The sequence below is a fragment of the Oculina patagonica genome, chromosome 7 (assembly GCF_052425735.1).
Source record: "Oculina patagonica isolate OP01 chromosome 7, crgOcupat, whole genome shotgun sequence".
NCBI classification, from domain to species: domain Eukaryota; kingdom Metazoa; phylum Cnidaria; class Anthozoa; order Scleractinia; family Oculinidae; genus Oculina; species Oculina patagonica.
Genome location: NC_135764.1, coordinates 22,153,945 through 22,170,395, shown reverse-complemented (window position 1 = coordinate 22,170,395; position 16,451 = coordinate 22,153,945). Strand labels below are relative to the sequence as shown.

The window sequence follows — 16,451 nt, the reverse complement described above, 5'->3', positions numbered from 1 at the left end:
ACAGGAGACCAGTGATTCGTATCTGGTAAGTTTAAATCCTCACTAATTAATGCAAGTTTTGATAAACTTGAACAGTAAGACATTTCGTGGTCTTCGTGGTGCCGTTCGCCTGGCCGTTACCTTGTTTTCAGCAGTTCGGGTCTTCTTGCTCAACTTCAAAAATTTGTTCAACCAATCAAAAGCGCGCTGTAAAAAATACTTTCACGCGATTGGTTACTAGTTCGCGGCAAAAGCCGTGTACGTCATTTTCTCGCGCGTCTCACGCGCGAGGCTTGTTCTAAAAATAGCACACACGCAAATCCGATAGCACAAGACCCATTACCAGAGATGTGGACTTCTAGATCATGTACTTCTGTTGCAAACCATAAATACTTGCCCCAATAAAGGTTATGTAATATAGATTCTAGTTTTGGATTTTGTATGATCATGTAGACTATAATAAGCAACGTCAGCATTTTGTTTGCAATTATGATGTTGCCCAACATTAGGTTTATTTGAGAACACGAAAACATGAGCGCCTAAACTTTTATGCTGAATTTGATCTACATATATTGGTGTAAAAAGAGTGTGTCGGATTTTAGTTTCTTACTCCATTATTTTTTTTAACTTTTAAACTTAAAAATGGCGTTTTGAGTGCCTTTTCAAGTTGAAAAATTTACAAAAAATAATGGGGAAAAAAAGAAAAATCTGAGACACCCTCGTTTAGCCCAATATATGTACATCACATTCGCTCAGTAAAACGTGCTCTCAAATAAACCATGTGTTGCGCGGCATCATAATTGCAAACAAAGTGCTGACGTTGCTTATTATATATGTTCATATGATAAAAATAGAATCCTTTAATTACAATCTATATTCAATAAGCTTTCAGAAAATATATACTTTAGCGTTGTTGGTTCGCACACAATTTCACTTGGAACACAAACGCCAATTTTTCTTCCGTGACACCTTAAATAATAAGCATGCAGTGGAGCTAGTTTGGTTTTGGTTCTTTAACACTTAGATTGATACCTTTTTTTTCAAAAATGTCGGAAAATATGTTATTTTAAGTATACATGTTAAGGTCATTGCCCTGTATTGCATTGCGCATCCTTACTGCGCAGAATTTTATGCGTAATTAGCGCGCGCGCGCGCGCGCGAACATCAACAAAATGGCGGCTTTTTTCTATGCGGCTTAGTCCGCGAGAGAAGTAAATTGTCACTTTCTCCTAAACGAGCCTGGTGACCTATCAATTTTTTTTTTTTCATATTTTTGGTGTAGCGATCAAATTCTTTCTGTAAAATGAAAACAGATCAATTCATGTGTTTGAAAAATAAATTTTCGCTAAAAAAGTGTTCTTTGCAAGTACTCGCAGAGGAATTATAAAGGAATTATATGGAATATACATGGTCTTCCTGCTCCTAAATGAATCTGGTGACCCCCCTTTTTATTTCAAAATTTAAGTTCCCGTAAACTAATAAACCAGTAGGCGAAGTTTGGTTAAAAAAATGTGTTCAGTTCTATTTCAGGGCAATGACCTTAACTGGCCTTATGGAATTTCGTGAATGATTGCGAAAGAATTTGATTATTTAAACTTTGTTTAAAGGAGCTACGTCACGGACAACGCATCATGAAAACATGGCAAGATTTTTTCCAGTTTGTCATTCGTAATCCGTTGGTGTTTTTCTACCTTAGAAAACTATTATTATTTTGAGGTTTTCTTCAAATTTAAAAGAAAACAGAAAAAAGACTCAAAATACCGTGACATAGTTCCTTTAAAAAGAGAACGCGTAATTTAACTCCGCTTGACTGAGGTTTACACTTATAGGGGGTTCACACTAAAAATACCGGTTGATTGACGGGAAAAATAAATTAGTCAAATAAAGCAAAGTTTATAACTCACCACTGCCATACACCTCCACTCTGAGACAGTTCCAATTATGCCGCTGTATTGGATTGAAGCGAATGTATCTTGCATAAATAGGTTTCAACTTGTGCTTGTCAACTGTGACACTCTTGCCGTTTCTGTAAAATACCTGTAAACGTGTACAGTAGAAAGCAAATGGTGTTGGGATTAAAAATAAAAAAAAAATAATAGCAGTCATGTAGCATTAAATTTAAGTGTTTATATAGAAAGCAAGTTGTGAGTTTCAGATATTTCGGAGGATACCGTTTACGGCCTGGGTTGAAAGGACAAGTTCACCCCAGAATGACACAATTATTAATGAATTAATTAATGAAAACGAAAAGGTTTTACAAAGATATGTTATTGCCAACAATTTCAGCTTCCAAAGAGTATTTAAACTTTACAAAATCGTTGTCTGAAGAGTCTGAAGTAGTCCAAAAAATCAAGCACCGGCCGCAGCCATGCACTGCAAAATGATACTGCGCAAAAAGGCATTCACGTAAAAAACTATTAAACAATGATTAAACTCCCTGCCAAACGTCAGGTTGAACTTGCCTGGCTGCTAAGTTACTTCATGATGGCGAAGGCTAGTTCTCGATTTTCGGACAACATCACGCGAGGATCCCATAGGGTTAAATATGCCTTACAAGGTGAAATTTTGGTGTTTAACAAATCTTGTAACTACTTTTCGCTGGTGTGAAGAGAAAAAGTGCCATCGAAGTACAGTAGAATGAACTTCTCTTTTAATTGCATCACTTCTTAAGGAGGCTAAAAACAGTTTTCAGTACTTTTCAGCTGTTATACTTTGATGGGTCAGTGCCCAAAAATATTTATCAGTTACCACTAGTGCTTATAACTCAATCAAAAGCCCTCTGGTCTTAGTGTCTCGTGTCACTTTTCAGAATTTATTTAAAAAAAGAGATCGCTTTTCACGTCTATTTATTGCTTGCAAAGATATCGAAAATTGAAAAGCGTGTATCTAACATAAATAAACATTTAGACTCCTCACCCCTAAAATTTTATCTAAAACTAAAGCTACTTTCGTCGCTCGATAAAAGTTGTAACATTCACAACACGATATACGAAACTCTTGATGGAATTTTCCACTCAGTAATAACGTAGGACTGTATTTCAACTTTATTACCAACAGTTTAGTACAAATGTCCACGACAAGTCAACAATCTACAATTCTGATTATAACAATCTGCCCCTTGACTTTCCATACTAGCACTTAAGTACACTTGTTGCGCGATCTCCTTTCGGCTTGCTAAGAGGCCTTATCTCTAAATTGTCGAGTCCATTTGCTTTTTGATAACAATCAATGTCTCACCCGGCTCTTGTTTTTTTTGCGACAATCAATTCAGAAACCTTATCAGAGCGATTTCCCAAGCAGCCGAAAGTAGGCTTCACTAAAATTCAAAGTACACTTCAGCATCTGGCCGTTGAACAGTTATAGGACTCCAATAACAGCAGAAAAAGAATTCAGACAGATACTTAGCTGTGGAAAAACGCTCAATTGCACTTTGGTTCACTAAGCATTCATTCTATACTTATACTCTACAAGCGACTGACTTAATCTGTCCAGTATTTCTCACAGGTAGTTCTTAAATATACAAAAAGGTCAACTGAAAGTCACGGATTCTCCCTTGTTGTTTGTGATGGGGTTTCCAACCTCACGTTTCAATAAACTCACGCACACTACCAAGCAAAGTTTCCACATTTTTGATTTCACTTTCAGATATCCGATTTTCTGCAATTCTTTCGTCTTCTGAAGTGACATCCTCTTCGACAAATCTTTCAGCAATAGCCTTTATCTGTTTCCTAATTGCCCTACACTTTGACCCAAAATACGTGTATATAAAGATAAAGATAGATAAAGCTACTGTAGCTTTATCTCTCTCTCCAGAGAGGGTCGTGACGTTCACTTTGACCTCATCGTGGGAGTGCACCGAATCTGTTGTGCTTGATACACCGATCAGAAGACCCGTATAGGACACAGGGCACAGAGGAGTCAAGTTTGTCCGCAATTCAAAATCTCTAACGTGCAAAACGACCTTCAAAGCGGTCATGCAAGCGTACGTGATACAGCGCCGTTATCCGATGCTTGTTTACAGATCGTAAAAATCGTCGCACTTCGGGCGACGATTTTATCGCCCCAGGCGACCATTGTCGGAATACGAAATCTACATCTACATTTATTAAGTTGATAACATCGTTTAAGACATCACATCAACAATAAAAAATAGATACAAAATAAAAAACAAAATTTACATGCATAAAAAAGATATAAAAATACTTAGTTACAATTTACTTGTTTACATGCTTCCCTAAATTTTATTTAAAATTCGATAATGACTTGCAATTCACTAAGTCAGCGGGCAGTAAGTTCCACTCTGTTATTGATCTAGGAAAAAAAGAAAACTTAAAAACGTCCTTAGATACTTTTGGCATCCTATACTTAAAAGCATGGCTATTGCGTGTTCTTTTTCACTGTTTGGTATTAAGTGATTTTCCGTAGTCACCAGTGATGTTCCGTAGTCACCAGTGATGTTCCGTAGTCACCAGATGATCTGTAAACAAGTATCGCATGACGGCGCTGTATCACGTACGCTTGCACGATTGCTCTGAAAGTCGTTTTGCACGGTGGAGATTTTGAATTGCGGACAAACTTGACTCCTCTGTGCCCTGTGTATAGGACTGTGAACTAACTACAGCAATAAACGTAAAAAAAAGAAATAAATTTTAAGAACAGTAAAGCGTGCCTGTATTTTTACATAATAAGTTCTTTACAATAAATACTCCTAACCTACAGTTTGATAAACCAGCGCGTTAGTTGCGACCTTTTTTAAGAAACATTATCTGTTCTTTGATATTAAATTCCGGCGGCCTCAGATCACAAAGCAAATGTTGACATGGCGGGAAAATTCCGCGGCCTCACAAAGCAAATGTTGACATGGCGGGAAAAATGTTGACATGGCGGGAAAATTCGGCGGCCTCAGAAAGCAAACACGCATGGAATGCATTTCTCCCCCTGTAGAATATTCTCGTGTCATCATGACAACGTCATACGACACGAGCCAAAAACAAGTCCGATGACCCCATTTTTATTATCGAATAATAATCAGCATGCTAAGATGCAACTTTTCGCAAAGTTAAAAAATTCTCCGGAGGAGTTTCAGAGCCACCTTAACATTTCACGTTTTTGCTGGTCGTGTCTGAGATCGTGCGTGTGATCACAAGGTGATCGAGCCTGCTTGCGGCCATGTCTTTTTTCCAAATTATATAAAATCTTACCATGTCGTTGCCATTTTCATCCCTATAAATTTTCCAGTGTTTTTTGTCCTGCGAGTAAAACAGCTTGAATGCCGTGACCCAGCTATCCCATGGATCGTACTGACTGTCTCCCTGAGAAGCAACACCACACACTAGAAACTGCTGCCCAAGGTCAACCTGAAGCCAATCGTCGTTCCTGTCAGGATCATACGCACACCATCCATCTTTCCTATTGTAGTTGAGCCGACCATAAAAGGGTCGGTGGCTAGAGGCGTAGGAAGAAGAAGCCGACATCATGGAAGGTTGGATAATATAGGGATTGGCAACACCAACAGCATTACCGAAGCAGGCAGAGACGTCTAAATGAAAGCGTTAGGTTAGAAAATAGAGTAGTTTTCCCTTGCGTGAAGAAGGCAATGAAAATCAGCCTCTCAACTGGCCACCACATGGAGACGAAATCATTTTTACGTAATTAAAGTAGATACTGTCACTGTTTTTTTTCTGCTTTTCGGTAAAAAAAGTACTAAAATTAACAAAAGTACTCACACTTGTGTACGACAAGCGCCTAAAACGTCAAGGAAAAGATATAACGTGAATTGTCGTTGAGGGTCTCGAGGAGAGACGTTACTAGTTTCTAGCTTTTTTTGTTTCAGGCAGCAAGGGAAGACATTAAAATAGTCAGCCTAACTTTTTTAGCTGAGATATCAGTTTCTTCACAGTATCACAACGTGACCACTATTAGTAGCTTTCCATAGGTCTTCAGGCTTTAGAAATTTTGAGGCGAGGTTCGTAACAGTGTCTCTTTTAGTCACGACTTAAACTTGCGTTGGGTGGCCAAAATGAATTGCAAGTTCACGCGAGGCTTTATCGATAAAAAAGCTATTTGAAGACCACGAGAGGTGATGTTATTAGAAAGAACCTTGAATTAAAACCTTCTTGACAAAAAAGAGCTTTCTTCTCTTTGCAAAATAATTTACTACACCCAGGATCCTGCTACACCTTAATTAAACGAAAATTCCGGGGAGGGGTTCCTACCACCCCCCCCCCCTCCCTTGTACGATGGTGGGGTTATGAATTTGCTTGTAAGTCCGAGGGTTAAAATAATAGAGCATTGGATAGTTTTTAAAACATACCATGCGAATAAAGACATGCTTTAAGGAGTAAAAGAAAATGCAATAACTCACCCGTGCCATACACCTCTACTCTAAGACAGTTATGTCGATGCTGATTAGTTAGATAAAAGCGAATATATCTTGCATATATACGTTTTAACTTGTGCTGGTCAACTGTGGTTCTTCCACCGTACCTATGAAATACCTGTAATAATAATAATAATAAAAATAATAATGATTATGACAAAAATAGTAATGATATACGATTATGATAATGATGATGATGACGATGAAAACAATAGTTAAATATCCACGGCCCAAGGAACAATTTGGTGGAAGTCAAGCTACAGTTAAAAATATCGAGATATTTTTTTAAGACGCGCGGAAACAACTTGAAGAAGCAACCCTTACTTACGTTTCCATCCTAGCCATCTGCAGCCAAAGATGCTCGTTGACAGTTTCAGTGCTCTAATAGCAACTTTTAATAAAAATGAACTTTTATTTTTAGGTTTTCTGCTGCAACACAATCTTTAATTTTGGCTGTTAAAAATTCTGGTAAAATCAGTGACATAGTCCCTTTAAATGTTACCTTTTCATTGCCATTTTCATCCCTATAACGTATGCAGTATTTTCCATCCTGTGAGTAAGACAACTTAAATGGCGTGACCCACATACCGTATGCACCGTTTCCCTGAGTAGCAACACCACACACTTCAAATAACTGTCCAAAATCAATCTGAAGCCATTCATTTCTTCTTCCAGGGGTGCTTGCACGCCACGCACGGTTAAAGTTTAGCCTACCTTGTTCGGGTTGGTACCAGTGTTTTACGTAAGAAGAAGCCGTCATCTGTTTATTAGAGATGATACTTGGATTGGCAACCCCAATCGCATCACTGAAGCAGTCGGAGAATTCTTTGTCTAAGTGAATGGATTACGTTTGAGTAGAGTTAGAATAGTTTCTCCTACACATTGTCGTAAGTGATAATAAACTATTCAACTTGTGAAACGGTGGGGAACAGCTCACGGACGTTTACTCGTTAAAAGTCTATTTCAACGCTACAGCAGGCGCTGTAATGAAGTTCGAATAGTAAATACAAGAGGGTTTGAGAAAAAAACAAGTTAGACTCCTGTGAAATGTTTTATTGAACTAGGGCCGATTTAATACAACATTAAATTTACAAGTGTGACTTACAAATGTAGCTATTGTTTTACACTCGGTTTCAGTATTACATGCATAGCGGCTTTCTGTCGACATCCATCTTTCGACATGCGAAAACAACACGGATCGAAATCCGCCAATCAAAGCCCACTAGCATGACCTTCTGACCTTGTAGGTTCATGTACATTAAACAAACAACGGTATACATCGGTTTTGATTGGCTCATTACAAACAGCACGTCGAAAAGGTGATGTCGAAATATGGTTTTAGAAAGAAAACTATTCACGTAATACTGAAAGCGGGTGTTAAAGATGAATTCCAGCCCGTACTGCGCAATCTCGGCTGCAATGTTTATGTGAGCCCACATGCGAAGGAATGTTTACAAGCAAAACTAAAAATTCCGGGACAAAACTTACCTTTTTCTTCATTATTAACGCCAGATATCCTTGCAAAACAATAACAACGAGTTAAAGAAGCTCGACGGTATTTCAAACCGACGTTTTAGCGCATCGTGAATTCTTGAACGAAACGATCTGTAATGGCGAACTAAAAAACTTCATGTACGCAATCACCGAAGTTTAACGTTTCAACGAATTCAAAACAAAAATGAAAACAAACCCTGAGTCTGCACAGTACGGACTGGAAGTCATCTTTAAGGTTGAGAACAATAGCTACGCTTGTAAATTACACTTGTCAAATTTCGCATGTGTAGCGCTACACGTTTAACTATCATTAACGGTCCATTGTGTAGCAGAGTACAGGTGTACAAAGGTTTTATTGAAGAGGCCTTATCACGGTTTTAGTAGGCAACGCGGGTAGAAATTACAGTGTTTGAATGAGAATCCGACGGCAAATATACTAGTAATACGTGACTCGCAGGGCCTCGCGAAGCTCTGGGTTATTGTTGCCTTGTAACGGACAAAACACAGCAGACAGAATACAAACAGAAACTGAACAACAACGAACTGCACGATTACAGACAGGATAGATTACAATTAAGAAGGGAACGTGATGCAGCGTGCTTACAATTAGAATCGGAGGAGGAGAGAAATATTCGATTACAGTGTGCTCGAGAAAATAGTGCCACGCGTAGACAACAACAACAATTACAGCAACAGCAACAGGAACTAAACAGAGATGATTATCTTTCCAATGGATGGAGAAATCCCGATCAGCCTTTACATCAGCAACAATGGGTTCAGAACGAAATGGCAAATTTTCATACAACAATGAACAGTTTTCAACATCAGCAGTTAAATAGCCTAAATAGGCGTTGAGGGAGTATTATGTGGAAATTAGTGTTATTTTAATCCGAAAAGAAAAACGATAAAAATGAAAGGCTCAGGATTCGAACCCACAAAAAAAAAAAAAAGAAAAAAAAAAAAAACCTAGCCGGATTCGAGCCCCCGCCTCAGTCCCGAAGGTCTGATTTCAAGTTCGACACCTTACACCCTACCATTAGGCCACCAGCGCGCGGCGGCCGTGTGACGTCATTTCCGCCACACACCAAGCTCACAAATAAATAAATAAATACATATATATGACCGTAAACTCCACACGAGATTTCATCCCGCCTGAGAGACAAAATTATACACCCCGCTACGCTCGGCCTTCGGCCTCGCTTCGCGAGGAACAATTGAATTCTGGTCAATTTATGATTGTAAAATTAAGATGCTCGGCAAATGTTTTTATTCGCCAAGTTTGAAGGTTAGTCGCTGGGCTTGAAAACGTTCAGTTACGTTTTTAATTTTTCCATACATTTGTCTTTTTTTTCCCGCGAGCCACGTCAATCATGCGGAAGAAAATATAAACAAATGAATGGGAAATTAAAAACTTCACGCTTTCTAGCCCAGCTACATCATTCACTCGGCTAATAAAATCCTTTGCCTAGTATCTTAACTTTACAATTCATAAGTTGTCCAGAATTCAATTTTAAGACGATTTGCCGTCGGATTTCCACACAAACACTGTAATTTCTACCCGCTTTGCCTACTCGTCATAATGGCGTAAAAACCGTGATAAGGCCTGTATTTTCCCGTGGAAGAAACGTGGCTTGAGCTGCTGGCTACTGTGAGGAGGATAATAAAAAAGAAAGATAACAAAAGAGGAGGAAAAAAGGCGTCCAGTTGCGTATAATTTGATCCCGAACAAAGTGAACGGACGCCGTGATAAACGGACGCACGTGCTCAAAGGTTGTAGCCGCAATTAAGACTCAAAAGTTATTTAATAACATGGATGAAATTTTTTAATTTAAGTATTTACCTATGTCCCTTGAAAGAAAAAAGAGCCAAAAAGAACTAAAATCTGCAGAACTTAAAATTACTATTCCATTTAGTATATAACAGACCTGGGAGGGGTCCCCTTTGTTATTTTGAAACGGTTTATCTTTTGATCACCAAATTGACACTGCACACCGAATAAGGTAATTATGGCAACTGTGGTTGTTCTGGTGTCATTATGACGTGATTTGACCTATTACGACATGACATATAGACTTAAATTGGCTGAAATAGTATTTGATAAATATTTCTATCGCAGTTGAATGGATCACCACAAACTGCTCACTACAACGTGTCTTTCAAGATTTTTATTACTTGAGAAACCCATGGGTTTTCAAAAGCAACGACAATGACGTCACTATGACGTCTTTATATTGACACCGTTGTCATCTTGGCTTCACCATCTTGGATGCGCCATTTTGAATTTTTAAGTTAATTTATTCCAAGTATGCCTGTTGTAAAAATATGATAATAACTCACTTGTGCCATACACCTCCACTCTGAGACAGCACCATTTTTTCAGCTCAGTTGGAATAAAGCGAAGATATCTTGCAGACAATGGTTTTAACTTGAGCTGGTGAACTGTGGTACTGATGCTTTGGCTGTGAAATTCCTTTAAAAGTGTGCAGTAGAATTAGTCAAACAGTATGAAATTAAGGTGCCAATGAAGAACTAGTGATTTTCTTTGGCTATTGAATGTCGATAAGGCAACGAAGGGGAGAGATTCTAATGGTTTCTAACCAAACGAAATGATTTATCGTTAGCAGACATAGGAGATAAGAAGAGGTTTGTAAGCGAGTGTCCGGGGAAGGAAAACATATCTCAATATTTACCGACACGGCACCGAAAAATGTTAAACCTTACCATTTCGTTGCCATTTTCATCCTTATAAGTTGTCCAGTTTTTTCCATCCTGTGAGTAAGTCAGTTTAAATGACCACTTAATATTACGCATGTACCAAGAAACACCGTTGATCCTTCGAGATCCCTGAATAGCAACACCACACACTTTAAATAGCTGCCCAAGGTCAACCTGAAGCCAGATGTCTTCTGCAATTGTATAAGCACACCATCCGTAGCCACTGTTGGAGTTTAGCCGCGCATGAGCGGGTCGGAAGCTAGAGCGCGTCGAGTCGTAAAAAGAACACGTCATCTGTTTATCAAGGATAATCCTCGGGTTGGCAACACCAACAGCATTTCTGAAGCAGGCAGCTGTTCCTATGTGTTAGTGATAGCATCAGGTTACAACATAGTAAGAATGGCTTTAACTTGTGCGTCGTTAGTAATTTTAATTGAATTTTGCTTTTGAGTTGCATTAAAATGCTCAGTGAACCCATAAACAATAAAGGCGTGCTTCGTGTCGGCGGCAAACATTTGCTTCGAGTTTTGAATTTTCTAGTCAGAGTGTTTTTTTTTATCATCACTTAGTTTTATGATTGTTTGAAAAATCTTGCGCCACCCCCTGATCGGTGATTGTAGTTTCTTTAGTATTTTTTATGGTTTTTAAAAGAATGAGTATAGTCACTTGTTAGTAGTTGCAGTGTTTTCGTATGTAGCGTCATTGGTTTAGAGTACCACATTTCCCCTAAACCTCAAAGATAAACCGAAAGCACTTATAGTTTGAAAGTAATTGAAATTCTGCTGAACAACAACATGGTCTACTTCGGCTAAAATAAACATTGTTTTGCGATCAGAAATAGCAGGCTAAGAAAACAAAGAGAAACTATTTTCTAATTCCATGAATGTATTTCTTCGCTAGCTCTGGAAAAAAGCTAAGATCTTACAAAAATCGTCTTGATAAAAGTTGTGCTATTAAATACCTATTTTTCATGCGTTGAAAGAATTGGTTGTTCCTTCAAGCGATAAATCTTATACAGTAAAAACCGGCGAGTAAAATTCCTCTTTCTTCAAATTTAAGTTTTTTGGATTTCCAATAGGTTCTCATTTACATTTTTGCTAATAAAACTTTTAGTGCTATTACAAAATTATGTGTTCATGTATAAAAATGAAGCAATAATTATTCAGAACATAACATTTTATACATGTAGAATAATGCCTTGTCCAAACTTATTTTCTCAAAAGTAATTTTTTTTATCAATTTTAGAAAATAAGAACCTGTTTCCAATTTTTAGGCTAAATAAGTTTTAATAAAATCGGCGTTTAATTGCAAATTTCAGCCCAACAGGTTCTTTCATATGATATTCTTACCCGCTGGTTCTACTGTATTTACCTGCATCAGCCATTACTTCAGTAAACCTCTCTGAAGGCTTCTGTACATCTACATTGCTTCCCTGTACCGGAACGGAAGATTTGTAGAGAAGCGTTGCAACAGTCTTTATAAAAAAAAGCGGTAAAGAAGACATATCTCCCCTACTGCCTTGTTCCAAATGAAAGACTGCAAAAAATCTAGAAAAGTGTCGCAACTTTAGTTTTTTAACATTTTAGTTATTCTTAATTGTACTTCAAATTGTTCTTCACTTATTATTGTGGAGGTCCTCGGCGGGTGCGAGCGGTGTCCCATCACTAAGAAAAATGGTAAGCCCACCAGACCGAAAGAGTTTAATAAAGACGTCATACTAATAACAATATAAATAATAATAATAATAAAAATAAAACATGATATAATAACAACAAAGAGAAAGATATTTTCCTTTTATCTTGCCACCTGTTTTATGTTTTGAGCAGTATTTTTTTCGCACGAATTGAAAGGAACTGCACAGCCTTTTTAAGTGAAGTTCCCCCTATCGACCAAAACTAACTACATTTAACATCAACTTGTTCTAAAAATTAAGACTACGCGTTTGCTGTGAAAAAAAAAAACAAGTGGACATTTTAAAACAACTGGGAACAACTTCATTCGCTATCATCAAAATTCCAATTAAACTATACTGAATAACTCTTTCAGATTCGTTTGTTCTCGTATAGAAGAATTACGGTACAAAAGTTGTTCAAACTGTGAAAACGTCAAGAAATAAAGAAATTACTGTCGATTTATGTTAAAAAAAATATCAACATTTTTAATAAGTTCGTGCGTACGTAGGCAACTCTTACTGACTCAGTTCAATGCGGTGACGTTGATCTACAAACGATACTATTTTATCCTGGTGGATTCATCTCGTTCTGTTCTGCTTCATGATAATGTGCAGCGCTGAAAGCAAATTTTGTTCAGCCGTATACTTGGCTGAACCGTGAGTGATTTAAATTTATCCTGTATGTACCGCTGTTCTTTTAATATTTTACTGCTAATTGACAAGAGTGTAAATAGTATTGGAAAATATATATATAAATTGGCAGCTCCGCTTTTTATGGCTTTGCCAAAATCGAATAACTCAATAATTCTTCGTTATTTTAAGGGACAATTAAAAAATATATAGAGACCAGGGCAATGGGTCCGTAAACGATTACGTCCAACCGTTTTTTTATTATTTTTATTGGAAAAGCCAATTTCCATTCAACCATTTCATTTTGAATTAAAGAGAATAATTATTGATAAACAAAGGGCTGAAAAAAGGCAACTTTACTGTATAGTTCAATAAAAATTTGCTTTTTTATTTTTTTAAGAAAAATAAAAAAAAGGTTTGGCGGAATCGTGCACGGACACAATGACGCAACATGGGTGCCCAGAAACATAACGTCGGGAAACAACTGAAGCTTCCTTGCTAGCCCACTTACCTTCTTTACTGCGTTCAATCTGTTCCCTTGTGTAATCCAAATCGAAAATGGGAAATACAGCTGTTTGAATACATTTATATACCCTCGTTACGTACTCAGAGATTAATGTACAAATCAACACTCTTTACAAATGAAAAGAACAATTTGATTTTAAAATAGATAAACTGAAAATAACATTGTACGTGCATGATTATTTGCATGCGTTGTGTTTTCTCACTGCTTGGGACTTTATGTTTTAGTTTTCATACAACGATGCTATTCGCGGTTTGTTTTTCCGATTCCCTTTCATCTCATTTTCTTACTTATTTTACCCTCGACAACTCAAACTCCCGATATATCGAACCTTTTCCGATTACCCTTGAAGGTTCGAGTTATCAGGATTCAACTGTATATCTACAATATGTACGATATAAAATTAAATTAATTTTCTTTTGCTATTCAACACCACGAATTTAACTCAAGTTGATGATTGATATTTTTTTTAGTTTTACTGTTTCGTCTGATTTAAGTAACAAATTTGTAAATATACAAAAAGAAAACGTCGGGGCACATGCAATCCAATTAGAGTTCGTTAGTTAAAGGGACCGTGTCACGGATTTTAGCCAAACTTAGGCATAGGAAATGACCATCAAATTTGTTTAAATGTATAAAATAACCTCTTAAAACAGTGAAGGAATATTTAAATAACACACGAAATGCAAAAGAAGGAACGGATGGCCAAAAGTGTCGAAGATTTAAACGGATTGCGATGTGGGCTTTTGAAATATGGTCCGGCGGAACAGTTTTCAAAGTTAATCTTGTCTGCTTGTAACTTTAATTTATGACGCCCGAGAGACACATTTGGCTGCCATGAAGCTATGGTTTGTAATGTTTAATAAACAAGCAGGAGTGCTTTATCAAGTTTAAAACACGAGGCGCAGCCGAGTGTTTTAGACTTGATAAAGCACGATCTGCGAGTTTATTGAACGGCTTCAAAGACATTCCTAAATAAGCGTGTCCCAATAGAGTTCATGTGGACGTTGGAAATTAGCATACGAAAAAAATATTACGTAGAAAATCAGTATGCAAGAAAATCAAATCTCACACGTGTTTTGAACTGAACGAAGAGGACATGGCGTCCACTTCCAGGGCTTTTCGGAAGCCTAAAAATGCCGAGGAAGAGAGGAAATTAGTAGAAAGTGCTACCCCAAAGTCAACACAGGCAGTGACAAAGTAATCCTTGAAAATTTTTCGGGAATGGCAGAATAGTAGGAAAAACAAAAGTCCAGCAATCGAGCCTTGCGCCTTCAGAACTGATAACTCTAAAGTGCAACGCTTGGACACTGACATAACCAGTATGACGGCTGAGTCATTGAACTTTTGGCTGATTAAATTTGTCGAAGAAGTGTGCAAAGAGAATGGTGAAAGGTACCCTCCCCGGTCGCTGTACAGCATTGTGTGTGGAATTCAGCGCTTTCTGGAGGATACAAATGGTTCTGATGCAGTGAGGATAATGGACAAGAATGAGCACAGGTAATTGCTAATAATTTTCCTTGTCCTGAACTGTTAGTATAAGTTTTGTCTGATGTTTGTGTATTATTTTGCAGGTTGAACACATTTAGACGAGTTTTAGACGCTGAAATGAAGGATTTGACTGCAGATGGAGTTGCTTTAAAGACGAAGAGAGCTGAGAAAGTCGGTATTTCCCTGGAAGAAGAAAAGATGTTCTGGGAGAAAGGTCTTCTTGGGTGCCACACTGCTGAAACACTAGTAAATACTATTTACTTTTATAATGGCAAACTTTTCGGTATTCGGGCAAAGGAACATAGGGATTTGAGATATGGTAACTTCCAAATTGTTGATGCAAATAGTATTGTATTTGATGAAAGTCGTTCCAAAACATTTCATGGTGGTCTAAAAGACCTCAAGTACACTCCTCGCGTAATAAAGCATGTTTGCTGCAGAGTGGAAAATTTAAACCATTATCCTTGTATTGTCAATTGTTACAGTTTGTACTTGGAGAAGGTCAAGTCCTTAGCCGAAGAAATTGATGCGTTTTACTTCAAGCCACATCCAAATGAGTTTAGTTATCAGAAAATTCCTATCGGCATTCATACTTTAAGTAAGATTCTGCCTGAGAAGCTTTGTGTGAAAGCGGGTGTACCAAGGAAAACGTCTCATAATTTAAGAGTAACATGCGCAACACGCTTGTTTCAAGAGTCAGTCGATGAGAAACTGATTAGAGACAGAACAGGTCATCGATCAAATGCATTGTTCAAGTATGAAAAGTCAAGTTTGGCGCAACAGCACCAGATAAGTAATATCTTAGGCCCACCTGAAAATGTGGAAACTACGGGCAAAGCGTCAAACGCAGAGGTTATGGGAAACGAGTCGCTTTTGCCAGCTGATCTTAATTTCGAAGTTTCAGATGATTTATTGTCTAGTATGCCTTTACCAGATTACGGTAGTAATGTAATACAGAATTTTTCTGGATCTGTATTTAACAACTGTACTATTAATTTTGTACAAAAGTAAATGTACTGCGTGTGTAAAGAACATTAAATATTCACCACCATTTGTTGTTTCAGTTGATGTATTAATATTCATAAATCACGTGCAGTGACTTTATATCTGATAAAACACCGCATACTAATAAGGAAGAGGTTTTATCAATATAAAGTCGATCCATGTGACGTATTATCGACCAGTTGATAGGTTGATGGGCTTATGAATTATTAATGAGTTTTTGAATGTTATTTAGTATCAAAGAATTAATTTCTTTGCAAACATTTAGTTTCATAGCGAATATTTGGCAAAATTTAATAACATAAGATAACTTAGCCGTGACATAGTCCCTTTAATATGTTGTAACTGCAAATACAATTACAAGTAGATCGAAAGGATAGCAAGTTTCATTTTACCTCAATAGTGTACTGATTGCTATTTGTTTGGACCGGGTATCTTCACATCCATCTATATTCAACCGAAGAGTATATTTAAATTTCAGCAATTGAATATACATTCTCGTTTTTGTACTCTTATCAATAATGGCTTTTGTGAAGATAAAAGTACGTATCATACATGACTTTAAT

At 37.3% G+C, this 16,451-nt stretch overlaps 3 protein-coding genes across 3 annotated transcripts in view; 1 reads left to right on the top strand and 2 right to left on the bottom strand.

Moving 5' to 3' along the window:
* Positions 1-12,052, bottom strand: part of LOC144659873 (chymotrypsinogen B-like) — an 18,066-nt gene extending 6,014 nt beyond the window's left edge. The window contains exons 1-3 of the mRNA XM_078520395.1: positions 11,939-12,052; positions 10,574-10,926; positions 10,190-10,322 (exon numbers count right to left, since the gene is read on the bottom strand). Coding sequence (XP_078376521.1) covers positions 10,190-10,322; positions 10,574-10,926; positions 11,939-11,951 — 499 coding nt within the window. The 5' untranslated portion in view covers positions 11,952-12,052. The remainder of the gene's footprint in view (positions 1-10,189; positions 10,323-10,573; positions 10,927-11,938) is intronic.
* Positions 4,258-7,118, bottom strand: LOC144660969 (lactadherin-like). Its single transcript, XM_078521691.1, has 4 exons — positions 6,861-7,118; positions 6,344-6,476; positions 5,181-5,518; positions 4,258-4,290 (listed from the first exon to the last, which is right to left on the bottom strand). Exons 1-4 carry the CDS (start codon positions 7,116-7,118, stop codon positions 4,258-4,260), a joined length of 762 nt encoding a protein of 253 aa, XP_078377817.1.
* A 2,227-nt stretch (positions 12,053-14,279) lies between the features above and the next one.
* LOC144660959 (zinc finger MYM-type protein 2-like) lies at positions 14,280-15,940 on the top strand. Its single transcript, XM_078521679.1, has 2 exons — positions 14,280-14,892; positions 14,967-15,940. The coding sequence occupies exons 1-2, from the start codon at positions 14,717-14,719 to the stop codon at positions 15,892-15,894; spliced, it is 1,104 nt and encodes a 367-aa protein (XP_078377805.1). The 5' UTR covers positions 14,280-14,716; the 3' UTR covers positions 15,895-15,940.
* Positions 15,941-16,451: the final 511 nt, after the last annotated feature.